The sequence below is a fragment of the Protomyctophum bolini genome (assembly GCF_963924005.1).
Source record: "Protomyctophum bolini genome assembly, chromosome: 2".
Taxonomy (NCBI): Eukaryota; Metazoa; Chordata; class Actinopteri; order Myctophiformes; family Myctophidae; genus Protomyctophum; species Protomyctophum bolini.
In genome coordinates this window covers 1,970,159-1,992,126 of record NC_137863.1, presented here as the reverse complement: position 1 = coordinate 1,992,126, position 21,968 = coordinate 1,970,159, and the positions used below count along the sequence as shown (strand labels likewise).

At 46.2% G+C, this 21,968-nt stretch overlaps 1 protein-coding gene across 1 annotated transcript; it reads left to right on the top strand.

Moving 5' to 3' along the window:
- The first annotated feature begins 9,590 nt into the window (after positions 1-9,590).
- Positions 9,591-21,552, top strand: LOC308334927 (protein transport protein Sec61 subunit alpha). Its single transcript, XM_080791823.1, has 12 exons — positions 9,591-9,739; positions 11,110-11,177; positions 11,287-11,352; positions 12,499-12,577; positions 13,746-13,877; positions 14,247-14,356; positions 14,787-14,940; positions 15,774-15,934; positions 17,860-18,057; positions 18,771-18,962; positions 20,796-20,872; positions 21,310-21,552. Exons 1-12 carry the CDS (start codon positions 9,733-9,735, stop codon positions 21,494-21,496), a joined length of 1,431 nt encoding a protein of 476 aa, XP_080647949.1. The 5' UTR covers positions 9,591-9,732; the 3' UTR covers positions 21,497-21,552.
- The last annotated feature ends 416 nt before the right edge of the window (positions 21,553-21,968 follow it).

Genomic DNA, 21,968 nt, shown 5'->3' with positions numbered 1-21,968 from the left:
CCGTGTTTTCGGACAGAGGGCTAGTCAAGGAAAGCCCCCCCGTGCCTCCTCTCTCCTCTCCCCGCATCTCTCTCTCTCTCTCTCTCTCTCTACCTCCTCGCCCGTGGCCTCGTCCTCCTCCTCCGTATCCCACCTCCATGAATCCCGTCCTCTCGGCCCGGACCCCCGTCCGGTGCCGGTCCAGACAGTACAGAGCACCGGGGCCGGGCGGCGCCGACCGAACAGTCAAAGCGCCGTCAAAACACTACGAAAAGCCTTAATTCTCTCTCCTCTTACCTTCCGGCTTGTTTTCGGCAAGCCATTTCCCCTCCGCGCGCCTCATCCCTCCCCCTCCTCTCTCCTCCCCCTCCTCCTCCTCCTCCTCGCGACCTGGGGGGGGGGGGGCTGTGGGTGGGGGCGGGGCGGGGGGGGGGGGACCACGCGCGCGCACAGAGAGGACAGCTCAAGGAGGGGGGCGGGACTGACGGGGGTGGGTGGTGGGGGGGACGAGCCTGCCGAACGGCGCGAGACGATTGGTCCAAATTGTAATGAGTGACAGCGGGGCTCCTTGATGACTCGCGAAATTCACTTCACCCCCCCCCCCCTCCTCTCTCTCTCTCTCTCTCTCTCTCTCTCCTCTCAGTGATGCACGTCACTGGTCGATGTCTGTGTTCGAGGACACCTTGACAGCCTCCCACAGCATCATCAACCTCTCTCTCTCTCTCTCTCTCTCTCTCTCCCTTCACGTGGGGGAGAGATTATTGTAAGAAGTGATGTAGCAATGCTTCAGGGGATAAATTACCCCCCCCCACCCACCCACACACCCACACACCCACACACACACACACACACACACACACACACACACACACACACACACACACACACACACACACACACACACACACACACACACACACACGCGCGCGCGCCGCCCGCCATCCTACTGGAACAACCTTGGCCTGGTACAGGGTGGCGGGTACAACACGGGGCTGTCTGTCGGAGCGCTGTGGCCCGGCCCGTGGTGCTGAAAGGACAGTTCCTGTGCAGATGGACCCGCATGCCTCGCACGCTCTAACATCATGTTATTCTGCTCAGTCGGTGCTGCCTGCCTGCCTGCGCCTGCCTCCAATGGAATTCACATTACGGCAGGCAGCCAGGAAGGCAGGCAACCAGGCAGACAGGAAGGCAGGCAGGCAGGCAGGCAGGCAGGCAGGCAGGCAGACAGGAAGGCAGGCAGGCAGCCAGGCAGGCAGGCAGGCAGGCGGCCAGGCAGGCAGGCAGCCAGGCAGGCAGGCAGGCAGGCAGGCAGGCAGGCAGGCAGGCAGGCAGGCAGACAGGCAGGCAGGCAAGGCAGGCAGGGCAGGCAGGCAGGCAGGCAGGGAGGGAGGCAAGGCAGGCAGGGCAGGCAGGCAGGCAGGCAGGCAGGCAGGCAGGCAGGCAGACCTCAAAATATGTCGTTCCAGGGACCCCCCCCCCCCCCCCCCTCCCAGAAGCTAATAATTTAGTTAAAAATGTTCGCTCTGAAATATATATATTCAAAGATTTGCACCACATTTGCACGGCTTTTCAAAATAGCAGATCTACAAGCACCACCGAGTGGCGCGCTATGAGCTTGTAGATCTAGATAAAGCATAACATAATGCTATAACACCAAAAGGGGTTCCCGTCCAAAATGGATTTTAAAGGCACGGATGGATGCGGGACAACATCTAAGTACACGTATACAATAAAACATATAAGACCACTTGAATAAAGACAGTTTGTAAACAGAGCTGATGTGTATTAAAGGCTGCAGTCACACATTAGAAACTCATGTTTTGGTCTGTGTTCTGCATGGGGGGGGGGGGAGGAGGGGGGAACAGCTCCCATTCAATCTCAATAGAAGCCACATGGTTTTGATGAAATAGCCTTTGTTTTGATGGCTGTGTTCTGCCACCCCCCCCCCCCCCCATCTAACAAGGCTACATGTTTCGTCAAACCCGCTTGTGACTTCCATTGAAATGAACTGGAGCTGTTCTCACCCCCCCCCCCACCCCCCCCCCCCCCCCCCCCCCTCCCCCCCCACCCCCCCCCCCCCCCCCCTCCTCTCCCCACAGAACACAGAAAAACATGTGTTTCAATATGTGACTAGTATGCAGCCTATAATACTGCAACATAACACAATCAAATATAATAGGTAATAAATGTGTTTGTTTACAGTATAGCTTATACCGTACGTGGTACAGTGACGGATCAACCCATCTGCGGGCCGTGGCGCGCACGCACACACACACACACACACACACACACACACAGACTAAATTATACAGTGTATAGCCTATATATACTGTATATTTATAGGATATGTTATTCCACTGGACGTCTTTTCCCTGTCACAACACTAGCAGAGCATCACTGCATGTGTTCGCACACATTGCTGCACAGCATCGTCACCCGCATGCAGAATAATATGGAAGCCGTATGAGTTTATTACTCATATTTTCCAGACTATTTCGGTGTGTTTGTAATCTTTGTGGGAAGTTACAGTACATCTGTGATGTCTCTGGGCTGCTGGGTGGTACGGTAGGCAGTGGCAGGTAGTTAAGCCATTTTGCGCGGGAACGCGTTTTGGTGTTATGCATTATGTTATGCTTTATAGCTATTGAAAAATAGCAGATCTACAAGCTCGTAGCGCGCCACCGAGTGGCGCGCTATGAGCTTGTAGGTCTGCTATTTTTTGAAAAATCGAAAGAGCGACTGACGTAGGTATAGAAGACATTTTTTAGAATCTGATCTCAGGTCAGAATGAAAACTGTCAGGATGTAGAAGAACATTTTAGAATCTGATCTCAGGTCAGAATGGAAAACTGTCAGGATGTAGAAGACATTTTTAGAATCTGATCTCAGGTCAGAATGGGAAAACTGTCAGGATGTATAGAAGACATTTTAGAATCTGATCTCAGGTCAGAATGGAAAACTGTCAGGATGTATAGAAGACATTTTTAGAATCTGATCTCAGGTCAGAATGGAAAACTGTCAGGATGTATAGAAGACATTTTTAGAATCTGATCTCAGGTCAGAATGGGTTAAAAAGTGCAGCTCGCGGTTTTCCCACCTCATCTTGTGTTCTGTTGGTGCCACAGCCTGTCTTCCTCCTGGGAGCCAAGTTGTGCCTCTCTCTCTCTCTCTCTCTCTCTCTCTCTCTCTGTCTGTCGATGTGGTGAGTGAGCATCATGTGCTGCTCCACAGAGCCTGTATAGTTACAGTACATAGTCTGTACAGTACATAGTCTGTAGTTACTGTTACAGAAATCTGTCGGTGAGCACTTATAACACAGTTGAAACAACAAAAATGAGACAGACACAATTCAGAGTTTCAGAGTATTGGAATAAATTGTATTCGAATACGGAGACAGTATAGCGAAGCGTTACAATGGAACACCACGTACTGACTCCACTACATCTCAGTTAGACTTCAGCTTAAAATTACTACCGGGTAGGTGGGTCTCAACACATGCCTGAGAAGACCCGTCCAGACCACACAAGTCACAGGTCACAGAAAACAGCTTCTCATGGTTTGGTTTATGATGTCCTTAAATGTAGGTATTCCACATTTCCTTGACATTACAGTACATAGTCTGTACTTACAGTACATAGTAAGTCAAGGATGTCTTTAGTTTTGGGTCAGACACTCAGACATGGTGTCTTGTATATTCTGCTAACGTTCTCTTATAGCAAAGCAAAGCAAAAGTTCTTTGTTCACCCTGCAGGGAAGTGGACTATAAGCCAAGGACTTGTTTACAGCCACACCCTGCTCATATAGAACATTTCATGGTAGAGCTGGATGACGTCACGTGACACAACACGTACCCTCACTAAAAACGCCGGGACAACGCTCCACACGTCCCAAACTCTTCTCCCTTCTGGCTCCAAAACTGTGGAATGCACTTCCCTTTGCAGTCAGAACTGCAGCATCACTCCCAATCTTCCGCCGTAGTCTGAAAACCCCACCTTTTCAGACTCCATCATGGCCCATAGCACTTACCCTACCCCCTTAGATAGCATTTCTGTAGACTTAGATAGCATTTGATACAGACTTATAGCATGTTATGTAGACAGCATAAGTGCATTGTATGTGCTATTGTCATAGCACGTCATAGTACATATGTATAGCATAGTAGTACCGTATATAGTTTATATGTATAGTTTCATAGATATTCCACTGTTACGTTCTTAGCTTACGCATGTTTCATGATAAATGCTTTTATGTGATGTATTGCCATGCTTTTTGTTCTTGCTTAATGTAAATCGCTCTGGATTAAGAGCGTCTGATAAATGCCTAAATTGTAAATTGTAAATTGTAATACGGTAGATAGACTGTCTGTATAGCTCTCTGGTCCATAGTGTTCTACTGCTTCTATCTGGCAGGCTTATATGGACCAGAGCTAGACTGTCTGTGTGAAACACTGAGCCACAACTCCAGGAAGGGATCATTTAACCCATTCTGACCTGAGATCAGATTCATACGAGGTTTCCGCTGGACACACACTGGTCTGATGAACCCATTCTGACCTGAGATCAGATTCTAAAAAATGTCAGTCGTTCTTCGATTTTTCAAAAAATAGCAGACCTACAAGCTCGTAGCGCGCCACTCGGTGGCGCGCTATGAGCTTGTAGATCTGCTATTTTTCAATAGCTAAAGCATAACATGATGCTAACACCAACATGGGTTCCCGTTCAGAATGGGTTAAGGGAACTGACGTCGAAGGCTATGATGGGAAATGGCAGGGGAGGGAAAACATGTATCGGCTATTTGTGGTTACAACTTACATTGGCCCACACTTTAACACATTCTGGAGGGGAGCCCCTTTTGGTGTTCATAGCATTATGTTATAGGCTATACTTTAGCTGTTGAAAAATAGCAGATCTACAAGCTCATAGGGCGGCACTGAGTGCCGCGCTACGAGCTGTGGGAGGCTACGAGCTTGGAGAGAAAAAACGTGAAAATATGGTGCAAATCTTTGAATATTTATTCTTTCAGAGCGAACGTTTTTAACTCAAATCTTTGCTTCTGGGGGTCCCTGGAACAACATACGTTCAGATGGGGGTCGGCGGCCAATTACATATAATCTGTGGGGTCCTTGACATGAAATATTGAGAACCACTGATGTATAGAAACATGAGGTTTTTCAGAAAACTGTCAGGATTTTAGAAGACTTTTTTTTTTAAATTCCGACGTCAGACCTAAATGTGTTAATAGGCATAATGCTGATGTCCAATATGTTGACAAGCTGCAGCCAATCAGAACAGTGCATTGCATAGTTTGCTGGAGTCAGAGCCTATAATATACTCTGTCCAGTCCACATGCACCATAACATTACTGGTGAAACACTGACCTCTAGTGGTCGAATCGTAATTTAGCTGTTATGTCACAATCAGGAGGGGATTACTTTTAAGATGCTGTGTGGTGTGTGTGTGTGTGTGTGTGTGTGTGTGTGTGTGTGTGTGTGTGTGTGTGTGTGTGTGTGTGTGTGTGTGTGTGTGTGTGTGTGTGTGTGTGTGTGTGTGTGTGTGTGTGTGTGTGTGTGTGTGTGCGTGCGTGCGTGCGTGCGTGCGTGCGTGCGTGCGTGCGTGCGTGCGTGCGTGCGTGCGTGCGTGTGTGTGTGTGCGCGAGTGCGTGTGTGTGAGAGAGAGAGAGAGAGACAGACAGAATCCTGTTTAAAGTAGAAAAGCCTGTTTTACCACCAGGACCACCAGGACCACCAGAATTACTTAATGTGGTCTGCTGTGGCTGCAAGAAAGACTGCAGCACGAAGAGATGCACTTGCAAAAAACATGGGCTCCCTTGCACTGCCATATGCGGAGAATGTCGTGGTACTAGCTGTACAAATTCCCAGTTGCCTGATTTTTCTGATGACTAGAATCATACAAAAGGAGTTGAGGATCACGTTTGAACAATAAAATAAACAAAAAACAAAAAAACAAAAAAACACAAAAAGAACCTCCCCTGTTGTTGCTACCTTGTCATGGTGCCAGCAACTGGTACTAGCAACTATCACTAGCAACTCTCACTGAGGGAATTCGTCTGCTACCTGTATCAAAAAACGTCGTTTTGAGGGGAATTCGTCTGCTACCTGTATCAGAAAACAGTGTTTTGAGGGAATTCGTTTGCTTTCTGTATAAAAAAAACAGTGTTTTGAGGGAATTCGTTTGCTTTCTGTATCAAAAAACAGTGTTTTGAGGGAATTCGTTTGCTTTCTGTATCAAAAAACAGTGTTTTGAGGGAATTCGTTTGCTTTCTGTATCAAAAAACAGTGTTTTGAGGGAATTCGTTTGCTTTCTGTATCAAAAAACAGTGTTTTGAGGGAATTCGTTTGCTTTCTGTATCAAAAAACAGTGTTTTGAGGGAATTCGTTTGCTTTCTGTATCAAAAAACAGTGTTTTGAGGGAATTCGTTTGCTTTCTGTATCAAAAAACAGTGTTTTGAGGGAATTCGTTTGCTTTCTGTATCAAAAAACAGTGTTTTGAGGGAATTCGTTTGCTTTCTGTATAAAAAAACAGTGTTTTGAGGGAATTCGGTATCAAAAAACAGTGTTTTGAGGGAATTCGTTTGCTTTCTGTATCAAAAAACAGTGTTTTGAGGGAATTCAATTTTTCGATTTTCGATTTTTCGATTTTCAATTTTTCAATTTTTCAATTTTTCAATTTTCGATTTTCGATTTTCAGTTTTTCAGAATATTCTATCTACTACCCAAAATCCATAAGGATCCCCAGACTTGGACTATTCCCTTCGAGGTGCCTCCCGGGAGACCCATAGTGTCAGACTGCAGCAGTGAGTCCTACCACATAGCTATGGGCAAGAAATTTGCACCCGCTTATGCCAACATTTACATGTATGAGTGGGAGAGAGAGGCCTTGGCAAAGTGTCCACTACAACCCACCATGTATTTCAGATTTTTAGATGACATCATAGGGCTCTGGCCACACACCTTACAACAGTTTGATACATTTTTACAGATTCTGAACACACACCATGCTTCCATAACCGTCAAACACATAATTCATCCAACAGAGATTAACTTCCTGGACACCACCATATTTTTTCACACAATAGATCATACACATAAACGACTACTGACAAAAATATATTTTAAGGACACAGACACACACGCTCTACTCCATAAACACAGTTACCACCCAAAGCACACTTTTGCAGGAATCATCAAATGACAAATCATTCGGTTTTTCAGGATTTCATCCAATAGGGAACACTTTAATCAGGCCACACACACACTCTTTACAGTCCTCCGAAGGAGAGGTTACTGCAAAAGATTTTTTACGTACAATCAGGAGCAATGCCCTGGCCTCTCTCTCTCCCACCCAGTCACTCTCCACAAACACTCTGCCTCCTACCCCTAACCCTCTCACCCCCCAATTCTAACCCTAACCTCAATCCTAGCTTTCCTCCCCAGCCACCTCAGAGCATGCACCCGGATCAGAGGCCCCTCCCTAGCGCAGGGACAGGGACGGACCTGGACGGGGCCACACATTACCCTCTCCTCTATCAGAGGCCCCTCTATAGCGCAGGGACAGGGACGGACCTGGACGGGGCCACACATTACCCTCTCCTCTATCAGAGGCCCCTCTAGCGCAGGGACAGGGACGGACCTGGACGGGGCCACACATTACCCTCTCCTCTATCAGAGGCCCCTCCCTAGCGCAGGGACAGGGACGGACCTGGACGGGGCCCACACATTACCCTCTCCTCTATCAGAGGCCCCTCTCTAGCGCAGGGACAGGGACGGACCTGGACGGGGCCACACATTACCCTCTCCTCTATCAGAGGCCCCTCCCTAGCGCAGGGACAGGGACGGACCTGGACGGGGCCACACATTACCCTCTCCTCTATCAGAGGCCCCTCTCTAGCGCAGGGACAGGGACGGACCTGGACGGGGCCACACATTACCCTCTCCTCTATCAGAGGCCCCTCCCTAGCGCAGGGACAGGGACGGACCTGGACGGGGCCACACATTACCCTCTCCTCTATCAGAGGCCCCTCCCTAGCGCAGGGACAGGGACGGACCTGGACGGGGCCCACACATTACTTTCTCCTCTATGTCTCCCCTCCTCCAACTCTTCTTCTCTCACCATCCAGGCCATAGGCTCCTCTACCACTACAACACTACTCCCATTCATAACCACATTTTCACATACACTCCAACCACTACACCACAAATTTAAACAAAATTTCACCACTACACAACAATCCTACCCCCCATTACAAACACATCAGGTCATTTTGGCCCTCAGAAGGAATAGGAACCTGGGAGACCTCCTTGTGCATTCCAAATTTTCCACCTTACCTCCCAAGCCCCCACAGCCACATACACTCCATTTCAAACCCCGCAAATTCATCAACAACCCCCATAGTCACACTTCCTCCCCCATCACGGATCGCCTGTCTCTGACCACCCCCAATATAGTTTACATCATCACCTGCACACAATGTCATAAACACTACATAGGAGAAACCGGACACACACTAGAAACACGCCTCAAACAACACTTATATCAAATCAAACGAGCAGACATACACACAACTCTGTACACACACTTTCAATCCCATCCCATCACTAACCTCATCATATCAGGTCTGGAATGTGGAGTCCGATGGACCAGTGGACAGCGGAAACTCATGGAGCACAGATGGATTCAAAAATTGCAAACTCTTACACCCACTGGTTTAAATGAAAGAAGTTGAATTCTATCCCTTTTCTGTTAATTTATCTGCAAACTAAATAAATGGTATCCAGGCCTTGCTGTGAACTTTTACTCTTTTGTGGTTTTAGGTTGTTTTATTAATGTCTATTTTTATATCCATTTTACCATTGGGTTTTAGAGGACAGTTTCGGACCATGGTTTTGGTATGCGGTCTAGCCTAACTTGGACTCAGGGGGGTGGACGCCAGTGAATAGGCATTTTGCCCTTCACTGGTAACCCTATTTTGGATTAGTTTTAAATATATGAAGGTATTGTGGGCTGGGCTTTTTACAAAAAAGCCTCCCTTTTAAATACTACACACACACACATACATACATACCTACATACATACATTTCAGAAGTTTTAGCAGTTTTTAAGGACCCACTTTTAGACCAGTGCACCAGAGCAAGCTCTTGCCTTTTTCTAAACCCTACCCATTTTAACCAAATACATACATACACAGTATATAGCGCCTTAATCCAAGGCTCTTTACACAGCTTGTGCATTACATTCACCCATTCACACACACACACACACACACACACACACACACACACACACACACACACACACACACACACACACACACACACATGTACACACACGCTACTCATGTTGTATTGTTTAACCCAATCATTAGTTAGTCACTGTTTCATGAACCTTATCTGCAAGTGTTACCTATTATTTTGTAACAGTAGGCTACTATATTTATCTGCATGTTTGTTTGTTGTTTTCTCTCACACCGTCTTGTCTGCCCGCTGTGTGTGTGTGTGTGTGTGTGTACTCACAATGCATGCCGGGAGCTGTAGTCTGCAGCTGCTCGGAGTGTAGTACTGACGTGTAGCAGTAGCCAGTAGTTCCATTGGTGACGTGTCTTTACAGTCAGTCGGTGCTCCCTCTCTCTTTTCAGTGCGGAGCGGCTGGATGGTGCCACACGAACCGAGCTGAACCCCCCGAGAAGTGGCACCGGTAACCCCGCATAGAGGACCCCCCCACACACCACACCGCCAACATGGGCAGTAAGTATGCTTTTAGCGTCCGTTAAATGCGATCCAAATGCCTGTTGATGTGGTTAAAAGTAGCTAAAAGCATGGACTTTCCCTTCTAAAGCTCCTGCTAGCATTTCCTAGCTAGCTTACTCAAGGTTAGCTCTATGGTTGAAGAATGGCTGTTTTAGCCACTGCTAAACGCTATACTGTAGTTATAACTAACAGTCCCCGTTAATATTGTTTTGCTGGTCGTGTTTAAATCTCTGTAACTATAAACTACCGACGTCATTCGTTTAGTCGTTGTTTTTTCTCTCCCCGCAAAACCATCTACATTTTATAGTCCAGCAGTTAATGCTACTCTATAGTCTAAACCTAAACCTGCTCAATGGACGTATAGTTCTTGTCTTTAGCATCATAATGCTAGGCGACCTATACCACCGTGAACATAATAATATAATATAACATAATAAATAATACTATGCTGTTACCACATTTCATCGGCAGTTTGTCCGTGGAAGTAAGAAGGCTTTATAGTTCGTTAACGTGCGTGATTTGTTCGACCACATTATGACTGACTGACTGTCTGTCTGTCAGAGTCAGTTTCAGTGATTGATCAAGAACAATCCGTTACACCAGATTTATTCATTTATAATGAATTGAGCAAAGTGGACCCTCTTGTAAACAAGTGTATATATTGTGCTTTATTGTACGTCCACTCACAGTTTTTTTTTTTTTTTGTATTGAGTGGCGCTGCTTGAAATGTACTGTAATTATGCAAACTGTTAAATTACTTCAATCAATCAATGCGATCATGATTCATGTCGCATGGATGGAATATGTAAATATGCTCGGTTATACACATGCACTGAGGTTACCGATGATAATGTGTGCATGAATTGTGATGAAAGACGACAAGTCTTGTCGAGCTTAGCTATAATCTGTCACGGCATGTTTCGTTTGCGTCTACTGTAGTTTGTGATGACGTTGCTTGCAGCAGCCGAAGCAAAACATGTTTTGAGGGCTGGTGGTGTGGATTGATGGATTGATTGATTGGTTTTTATTAACGGTTTGCAGAATTACAGTATACATTTCAAGCACAAACTCAATACAAAGACTGTTAACTGTGAGTGGACGACCCAATTAAGCATTACAACACTTGTTTACAACAGGGTCCACCATGTTCAATTCATCAAAACATTTAAAGACGTACAAATAGACACTTCTATATAGTTAAAGAACAGAACAGGAATATATATTATAACCGAATGCTTAAAACACCAAATGTTTACTAGTGTTGTAGTACTTTAGTGTTGAATAAGATTAATACTTAATTAAGATGAAGTCAAGTGATTGTTTGTGTTTGTTTTTTATTAAACAAGTTGCTTTTGTTTTTTATCCAGTTAAATTTTTAGAAGTCATCAAGCCGTTCTGCGCGGTCCTCCCAGAGATTCAGAAACCAGAAAGAAAGGTACATTTGAGTTCATTTGAATAATATTATTTAGTAGTAAATATTGTGGTGTCCCAAGTTAAGATTGTCTGTGAAATTAAAAACATTTCCCTCTTTTTTTTCCCTACAGATTCAGTTCAGAGAAAAAGTACTATGGACCGCCATAACATTGTTCATCTTCCTCGTCTGCTGCCAGGTTAGTTTACACTCCTATAAAAAACACACACAATAACCCAATAAACCCATGCTTTTTTTTCTTTTAATAATTTTTATCCCCCGATTTTGTAACCCATTTTTCACCCCTGTGTCAATTATCTAATGTGATCCTGGGCTCTACACACCCTCCACCAACCTAGTCCCCATATATGGAGGACAAGGGGAGACCAACCTAGTCCCCATATATGGGGGACAAGGGGAGACCAACCTAGTCCCCATATATGGGGGACAAGGTGAGACCAACCTAGTCCCCATATATGGGGGACAAGGGGAGACCAACCTAGTCCCCATATATGGGGGACAAGGGGAGACCAACCTAGTCCCCATATATGGGGGACAAGGGGAGACCAACCTAGTCCCCATATATGGGGGACAAGGGGAGAGCAACGGACTTGAACTCATGCTTCCTTCATGCCTGAGTGTCCAAGTTGCTCCTTTAAATAAACCCATGCTTGTTGCACAAACTCATTGAGCTGCACAATTAACGCATTTAGGCCTAACGTCGAAATTAAAAATAATAATAAATTAATGTATTTTTTTCTGAAAAACCTCATGTTTCTACATCAGTGGTTCTCAATAGTTTATGTCAAGGACCCCACAAATTATATGTAATACCGTATGCCACCGACCCCCCCCCATCTGAAAATATGTTATTCCAGGGACCCTCCAGAAGCAAAGATTTTAGTTAAAAACTGAAACACTGAAAGAATATATATTCAAAGATTGAAGGCACATTTTCACTATTTTTCAAAAATATACAAGCTCATAGCGCGCCACTCGGTGGCGCGCTATGAGCTTGTATATTTTTGAAAAATTATAACAATGTTTAGATCTTTCAGATCAAATTTTTTGTCCTATTGTGTGGTCTTTCAGATCTAATTTGTTGTCCTGTTGTTGTGTGGTCTTTCAGATCTAATTTGTCCTACTGTTGTTGTGTGGTCTTTCAGATCTAATTTGTCCTACTGTTGTTGTGTGGTCTTTCAGATCTAATTTGTCCTACTGTTGTTGTGTGGTCTTTCAGATCTAATTTGTCCTGTTGTTGTGTGGTCTTTCAGATCTAATTTGTCCTACTGTTGTGTGGTCTTTCAGATCTAATTTGTTGTCCTGTTGTTGTGTGGTCTTTCAGATCCCTCTGTTTGGCATCATGTCCTCAGACTCCGCAGATCCTTTCTACTGGATGAGAGTCATCCTGGCCTCCAACAGAGGTGAGGGAACCGCCAGGTCCTGTTGTGTGTTTCAACTGTGTGTTCACCCATTAATCCATTCTGACCGGGAACCCATTTTGGTGTTATAGCATCATGTTATGCTTTAGCTGTTGAAAAATAGCAGATCTACAAGCTCATAGCGCGCCACCGAGTGGCGCGCTACGAGCTTGTAGGTCTGCTATTTTTTGAAAAATCGAAGAACGACTGACATTTTTTTAGAATCTGATCTCGGGTCAGAATGGGTTGATCAGACCAGTGTGTGTGTGTCCAGTGGAAACCTCGTATGAATCTGATCTCAGGTCAGAATGGGTTAATCCATTTAGACCTGAATTTAAAAAATGTATTTTTTTCTGAAAAACCTCATGTTTCTATATCAGTGGTTCTCAATATTTCATGTCAAGGACCCCCAAAAATATATGAATTTGGCCGCTGACCTCCCCCCCCCCATCTGAAAATGTGTTGTTTCAGGGACCCACCTCCCAGAAGCAAAGATTTGAGTTAAAGACGTTCGCTCTGAAAGAGTATATATTCAAACATGTTCATGATTCTTCAAAAATAGCAGACCTACAAGCTCGTAGCTTATATGAGCTTAGAGATCTATCTCTCAGAGAATTGTCTGCCTGTCTGAGTGAATCACAGCTCCATTAAGTGTGAGGGGGGGGGGGGGGGGGGGGACTCTACTCACTCTTATCACACTTCGTCTCCTATCAGGTGTGATAACAATACTAGACCAGGGCTTCTACCCATAGAGTATTAAAAGGATAGAGACTGATCTCCGCCCCCTCCGGTCCCTATTCATGTCAGTGGAAGTTGCTCAGTGGCGTTTTAATTTGAAGCACCCGGAGGGACCGTCTATTTCCGCCTTTTTGGGATCATTTCCGCATTTTGGACCACCACATTTTGGTGATCCAAATGAGGAAGTGCAACCGAGCGCTCAATGTTATAAAGCCCAGATGCTGCACGGGGGTTTCCCTGCAGTCCTTCCTCTTACCACTAGGGCCCAGCGCTTCAACGTTGGAGTGCCTCGCTGGCCCCTTGCTTCTAACCCACTGTGTGTTCATGTCCAGGTACTCTGATGGAGCTGGGTGGTCTCTCAGTCTAACCCACTGTGTGTGTGTGTCTCTCTCTCTCTCTCTCTCTCTCTCTCTCTCTCTCTCTCTCTCTCCAGGTACTCTGATGGAGCTGGGTATCTCGCCCATCGTGACCTCGGGGCTCATCATGCAGCTTCTGGCCGGAGCGAAGATCATTGAGGTCGGAGACACGCCCAAAGACAGAGCCCTGTTCAACGGAGCACAGAAACGTAGGTGACCCCACTTCAAGGAGGCTCTGTGACGTCACAGAGCCTCCTGTGACGTCACAGAGCCTCCTGTGACGTCACAGAGCCTCCTGTGACGTCACAGAGCCCTGTTCAACGGAGCACAGAAACGTAGGTGACCCCACTTCAAGGAGGCTCTGTGACGTCACAGGAGGCTCTGTGACGTCACAGAGCCTCCTGTGACGTCACAGAGCCTCCTGTGACGTCACAGAGCCTCCTGTGACGTCACAGAGCCTCCTGTGCTGGTTCGTCATAACGTTTGGTCAGCCGTTTCCTCTGCAGGGACACCAACCGAAAGTGTAAAAAGAAAAAACTAAACGCCACTTCTTTCTTGTCCTCCTTTTGTTGTTGTAGTGTTTGGAATGATCATCACCATCGGCCAGGCCATCGTGTACGTCATGACGGGCATGTATGGAGACCCCTCGGAGATGGGCGCTGGAATCTGTCTGCTCATCATCATTCAGGTTCATTAATATTATTATTATTATTATATCATCATTCGGGTTAATTAACGAGTCCCTCTTAGGCCTGACGTCGAAGAAAAAATAACGTTTGCTCTGAAAGAATATATTATTCAAAGATTTGTGCCGCGTTTTTACGATTTTTCTAAAAAATAGCAGACCAACAAGCTCGTAGCGCGCAATGCTTAAAACACCTAAAGCATTACGTTATGCTTTAGCTATTTAAAAATAGCAGATCTACAAGCTCATAGCGCGCCACCGAGTGGTTCTCTACGAGCTTGTAGGTGACTGACATAAAAGACATTTTTTGAATCTCATCTCAGGTCAGAATGGAAAACTGTCAGGATGTAGAAGACATTTTTAGAATCCGATCTCAGATCAGAATGGGTTAATGTGTTTTATATAAACGCCTACCTGTTGTTTCCCCATCCAGCTGTTTGTGGCGGGTCTGATCGTTCTCCTGTTGGACGAGCTGCTACAGAAGGGATACGGTCTGGGCTCTGGCATCTCCCTGTTCATCGCTACCAACATCTGTGAGACCATCGTGTGGAAGGCCTTCAGCCCCACCACGGTCAACACGGGCAGAGGTATGTCTGGCACCAGGCTACAACTACAAGAAGCTTGTTCTGATCCACTTAAAGCCATATTTTATACTCTCGACGTACAATATGGTGTCGGCAAAACGGTTAGAGATGATCTACATTAACCCATTCTGACCGGGCACCCATTTTGGTGTCAGCATCATGTTATGCTTTAGCTATTGAAAAATAGCAGATCTACAAGCTCGTAGCGCGCCACCGAGTGGCGCGCTACGAGCTTGTAGGTCTGCTGTTTTTGAAAAATCGAAGAACGACTGACATTTTTTAGAATCTGATCTCAGGTCAGAATGGGTTGATCAGACCCAGTGTGTGTCCAGTGGAAACCTCGTATGAATCTGATCTCAGGTCAGAATGGGTTAAGCTCATAACGCATTACAACGCGTTGAGGTTGTAGACCACTAGACTAGACCGGCTGTTTTAGTGCATCTCGGACGGCAAGTTGAAGGTGTTTGAAGTTGAACTGAGCAACGGAGAGGAGGAGGAGACGTCTGATTTGGGCTGGCATTGATTAACATCCCGAACGCCCGGCCCGGTATTTAGGACCTATTCAATCTGGGCGCCCAGCGATCTGCAGCTTCAGGGCGTATTCCAAGGCGCCATCTTGGAAGTAGCCAGAGTGTAGTAGTAGGAGAATACAGCGACGCGCTTTGATCTCGCCACAAAGCGGGTGCCTCCATGGGCTATAGTTCCAAACGTTGCTCCTATTGGCTGGAACTATCCCATTGAGATGGAATGAACACTTTCAGCATTCCATCGTTACAATGGGAGTTGTGTTAACGTTGTGTTAACGTTGTGTTAACGTTGTAATCGGTGTGTTTCAGGTACTGAGTTCGAGGGAGCCATCATCGCCCTCTTCCATCTCATCGCCACGCGCACGGACAAGGTGCGCGCTCTGAGGGAGGCCTTCTACAGGCAGAACCTGCCCAACCTCATGAACCTCATCGCCACCGTCTTCGTCTTCGGCGTGGTCATATACTTCCAGGTCAGTGTCTTTGCTGTGGTCATATACTCGGTGTATAAAAGTGGAAAAATAAGGAAAAAACAACACTTGGTTCTGTTGGTCACACGTACAGCAAGCTCAAGCTGATCCCACAACAAAGTGTTCAATTGGGTTGAGATCTGGACCTCACGGCCATTCCATCCTCTCCATTCCTACATTTCGGAGGTACTCTGTGTTTTCCTGGCTCTACGGGGCGAGCGTTGTCATCCTGGAGGATGGCGTTATAGGTCCCAGATTCTGAAGATATGGGATCGCCACTGGCTCCATAATTCTCACTGCATTGAGATTGCCTTTAATGATGACAAGTTCTGTCTTGCCCGTGAGAGAGAGATACTGTTCCATACCAAACCAAGCTGTTGTGGCAAGGGTGAATGAATACCAACCACTTGCCATTTTGGCAAATGTTTTGGGGGCGCAGGGCTTAAAGTTCTCAGTCCTGGGGACTGATTTCCGTCCTGAGGATCTCAAAGGGGTCATTTAATGAGATCAGTGCAGATTTGAAAAAAAATACATTTTCAGTCTTGGGATTGTTTTTGGCTTTAAGCCCTTGGGGCGCTACCCACACATTTATCTGTGTTGCTCATTCCACGAATGCCCGGTCCTTATACAATAGGTCTATATACCCTTCAGACGTGCTCCGCGTATTTTACGATCATCCTTTTCCACAGGGCACTTCCTTGCGTCTCTCTCCCAGTAGCATGCAGTCAGTTTCAGGCAGTGCAGAATGTAAACGAGCGACGTAAAGCGTGGCTACACATGCTGCTGCCGTACGGTGCTGAAAACTGTCGTAAAACGTCTTGGAGAAATGAGGAAATTAAGCAAATTAATGTAAACGGTTAATATAATAAATATCCGAAAGGCATATAAATATTGATTAAAACGAAGGGTATTTTGTCTATAATTTCAGTTAGTTTTGGTTAGTTTTGTGAACACGCAATACAGTTATAGTTCAGTTATCGTTTTGCATTTTCTTTTTCTTTTTTTCAGTTAACTACAATGTTTTTTTAATTCTAGTTTTCGTTTTTTCGTTAGTTTTAGTTAACTATTATAACCTTGCTTCAGACAGTGGACCTGATACCATGTTATCTGTCTCCTTTCCTAATCCCTAGGGCTTCAGAGTGGACCTGATTCCATGTTATCTGTCTCCTTTCCTAATCCCTAGGGCTTCAGAGTGGACCTGATTCCATGTTATTCGTCTCCTTCCCTAGGGCTTCAGAGTGGACCTGATTCCATGTTCTTTGTCTCCTTCCCTAGGGCTTCAGAGTGGACCTGATTCCATGTTATTCGTCTCCTTCCCTAGGGCTTCAGAGTGGACCTGATTCCATGTTATTCGTCTCCTTCCCTAGGGATTCAGAGTGGACCTGATTCCATGTTCTTCGTCTCCTTCCCTAGGGCTTCAGAGTGGACCTGATTCCATGTTCTTTGTCTCCTTCCCTAGGGCTTCAGAGTGGACCTGATTCCATGTTATTCGTCTCCTTCCCTAGGGCTTCAGAGTGGACCTGATTCCATGTCTCCTTTCCTAATCCCTAGGGCTTCAGAGTGGACCTGATTCCATGTTCTTTGTCTCCTTCCCTAGGGCTTCAGAGTGGACCTGATTCCATGTTATTCGTCTCCTTCCCTAGGGCTCCAGAGTGGACCTGATTCCATGTTCTTTGTCTCCTTCCCTAGGGCTTCAGAGTGGACCTGATTCCATGTTCTTTGTCTCCTTCCCTAGGGCTTCAGAGTGGACCTGATTCCATGTTCTTCGTCTCCTTCCCTAGGGCTTCAGAGTGGACCTGATTCCATGTTCTTCGTCTCCTTCCCTAGGGCTTCAGAGTGGACCTGATTCCATGTTCTTCGTCTCCTTCCCTAGGGCTTCAGAGTGGACCTGATTCCATGTCTCCTTTGTCTCCTTTCCTAATCCCTAGGGCTTCAGAGTGGACCTGCCCATCAAGTCGGCTCGGTACCGCGGTCAGTACAACACGTACCCCATCAAGCTGTTCTACACCTCCAACATCCCCATCATCCTGCAGTCCGCCCTGGTCTCAAACCTCTACGTCATCTCGCAGATGCTCTCCACGCGCTTCAGCGGGAACTTCCTGGTCAACCTCCTGGGAACCTGGTCTGTAAGTACAGCACAGCTACGTTACAGTACAGCACAGCACAGTACAGTACAGCACAGTACAGTACAGCACAGCACAGCACAGCACAGCACAGTACAAACAAACAAAAGACTAAATTATTTTCGCTCCTATGCCACCAAAATGTGGAACGCCCTACCAACAGTCATTAAGACATGTGAATCCCTTGACTCCTTCAAAACTGCTCTCAAAGGGCACCTATACGGACGGCTGCAAATTAAAAACTGGCCCCTTTGGCCCCCCCTCACTGTATAAGTTTATTTTCCCTTTTTACCTCCTTTATGATGAAATCCTGTTCTGTTCTTTAACTACATGGAAGTGTCTATTTGTACGTCTCTAAATGTTTTGATGAATTGAACATGGTGGACCCTGTTGTAAACAAGTGTACTGCTTAATTGGGTCGTCCACTCACAGTTAACAGTCTTTGTATTGAGTTTGTGCTTGAAATGTACTGTAATTCTGCAAACTGTTAATAAATATTTCAATCAATCAAAAACAGTACAGTACAGTACAGTACCTGACCGCACTGCTCTGGTGCCGCCCACAAGTTACAACACATTTCTATTTTCTTTAAGGCAACCAGCCGGTTCCACGTGCCTAGGTGCCCTTTTTTTCACTTGAGCACCTGCTGCCCCTCTAAATGTCTCTGTGCACGCCACTGCTAATCTGGCTCCATGCATGTCTCTGTTGTGTTTCAGGACGCGACCAGCGGCGGTCCGGCCCGCGCCTACCCGGTGGCCGGTCTCTGCTACTACCTTTCTCCCCCGGAGTCGTTTGGGTCGGTTCTGGACGACCCCGTCCACGCCTGCATCTACATCGTCTTCATGCTCGGCTCCTGTGCCTTCTTCTCAAAGACCTGGATCGAGGTCTCGGGATCCTCCGCCAAAGATGTAAGTGTGTGTGTGTGTGTGTGTGTGTGTGTGTGTGTGGGTGTGTGTGTGTGTGGGTCATGGTGCTGCGGTTTCGCTTGCTGCTTGCATGGCCCTCCCAAAGGGCTTCCTCCTCACGGAGGACACAGGCTGGGGCGCTAACCCACACTGCTCACCTCCTCACGGAGGACACAGGCTGGGGCGCTAACCCACACTGCTCACCTCCTCATGGAGGACACAGGCTGGGGCCCTAACCCACACTGCTCACTTCCTCACGGAAAACACAGGCTGGGGCGCTAACCCACACTGCTCACCTCCTCACGGAGGACACGGGCTGGGGCGCTAACCCACACTGCTCACCTCCTCACGGAGGACACAGGCTGGGGCGCTAACCCACACTGCTCACCTCCTCACGGAGGACACAGGCTGGGGGCGCTAACCCATACTGCTCACCTCCTCACGGAGGACACAGGCTGGGGCGCTAACCCACACTGCTCACCTCCTCACGGAGGACACAGGCTGGGGCGCTAACCCACACTGCTCCCGGAGTGCCGTCTACATTCCGGCTGTCACCCGTCTCTCCGGTGGTCACCAGACTATACCTGGTTGTCACATAGTCTATTCCTATGAGTCACTATGAATATATATATAAATAGTATAGAGCCTCGCAGTCCCGGAATAGAATTCCCTGTTCATTTTCCTCGTAAGACTTTTCAAAAGGTATTTATTTAAAGACGTTTACGCCGCGGACAAAGCCAAGTGGAGTTGTGACAAATCATGACAAGAATAAACACAATGTTTTTGGCCCATCAAATGATTAGAAGGAAGAAGAAAAAGGCAGGTTGTTGTATAACCAATGGCAAAAATAGCTGACACAAATACAATGTGACACATTTTTTTTTTTTTATAGGCGGTTTAAAACGTCCATGCTTTATGTTTAACATTGTGAACAAACGTGTCTCTTTCTCTGCGTGTGATCTCTTTACAGCCGATCCGCCCCGTCTCCATTTAGACTTTTATCCCATTCTGACCTGAGATCAGATTCATACGAGGTTTCCACTGGACACACACTGGTCTGATTAACCCATTCTGACCTGAGATCAGATTCTAAAAATGTTAGTCGTTCTTCGATTTTTCAAAAATAGCAGACCTACAAGCTCGTAGCGCGCCACTCGGTGGCGCGCTATGAGCTTGTAGATCTGCTATTTTTCAATAGCTAAAGCATAACATGATGCCAACACCAGAATGGGTTCCCGTTCAGAATGGGTTAAGTCTCTGCTTAGTTAAAACCCATTTCTTCGACCTAGCTTTTAATCACAACCCAGTTTAATTTCCAAGCCTTTTCATTTGAGCACCTCTTACCTTAGTGCCTATTGTATTCGTATAATGTACCCACTTGACATTGATGTATTGATTTTATTTGATTGTATTGCTGTTTGCTATATATGTTGTTTCTTGACTTGTACAGCACTTTTGGTCGATGTCAGTCTTTTTTAAATGTGCTTTGTAAATAAAGTTTGGTGTGTGTGTGTGTGTGTGTGTGTGTGTGTGTGTGTGTGTGTGTGTGTGTGTGTGTGTGTGTGTGTGTGTGTGTGTGTGTGTGTGTGTGTGTGTGTGTGTGTGTGTGTGTGTGTGTGTGTGTGTGTGTGTGTGTGTGTGTGTGTGTGTGTGTGTGTGTGTGTGTGTGTGTGTGTGTGTGTGTGTGTGTGTGTGTGTGTGTGTGTGTGTGTGTGTGTGTGTGTGTGTGTGTGTGTGTGTGTGTGTGTGTGTGTGTGTGTGTGTGTGTGTGTGTGTGTGTGTGTGTGTGTGTGTGTGTGTGTGTGTGTGTGTGTGTGTGTGTGTGTGTGTGTGTAGGTGGCCAAACAGCTGAAGGAACAACAGATGGTTATGAGGGGACATCGAGAGACGTCTATGGTGCATGAGCTCAACAGGTAACAAAGCAACGTCTGTTATGACTGTAGAATCGTCCTCGGGTTTAAATGGGTTAAAGTTGCTGGAGTTTCGCGACGATATAATATATATGTTCTAAAAACATTTCTGTATCAAGGAACCACCGAGTGGCGCCCTACGAGCTTGAAGGTCTGCTATTTTTTGAAAAATCGTAAAAATGTGGCTAAATAAATTATTCTTTCAAAGTGAAAGAGTTTTTAAATCAGGTCTAAATGGGTTAAGAATGTTCTGTTGTCGTTGGATAGGATCAAAATAACAATTATTCTACAGTATCTAATTGTATGTAGACTTCTTGTAAGTCAAAGTAATGCAGATGTTTTAACAATAATTGAAAACTCTTGAGAGCGTATTATATCGCGACGATGTAATATATATGTTCTAAAAACATTTTTGTTGTTTCTTCTTCTTCCTCTTCCAGGTACATCCCCACAGCCGCTGCCTTCGGGGGCCTCTGCATAGGAGGGCTGTCCGTCATGGCCGACTTCCTGGGCGCCATCGGCTCGGGGACGGGCATCCTCCTGGCCGTCACCATCATCTACCAGTACTTTGAGATCTTCGTCAAAGAGCAGAGCGAAGTGGGCAGCATGGGGGCGCTGCTGTTCTAGAAGCTTGTCCCGTTCTCCAACACACACACACACACACACACACACAGCAGACCCCAGGCCATCCATCCTACTACAAAATGTGTTCCGTTTTCCTTTTCGCAGTATCGTTCTGTAATATAATATCATGCACACAGTTACATTATACGTTTTGTATCTGGGATGTATGTTTCCTTCTACTCTTTAGCCACATTGGTCTGTCCATAAGTACCCTTTTTGGGGTATGAGTATAGGCAAAACAAGGTCTTAACAGGTGAAGACAGTCTGACAATTTGTCCCCAGGGTCCAGCATAATATAGCATTAGTTATTTTTTTTCCCCCCCTGTTCTATTTTCAGTAGTCGTTGCCCATAATGTCTGCCTCTTCTTCAACCCGGCTGTCTGTCTGCTGAAGAACGCCAGAAAGACGAGGTCCTGTCATTGATTCTCCTCGGGCGTTTGTTGGGTCACCTCGGCATGTTCAAGGAACACTATTA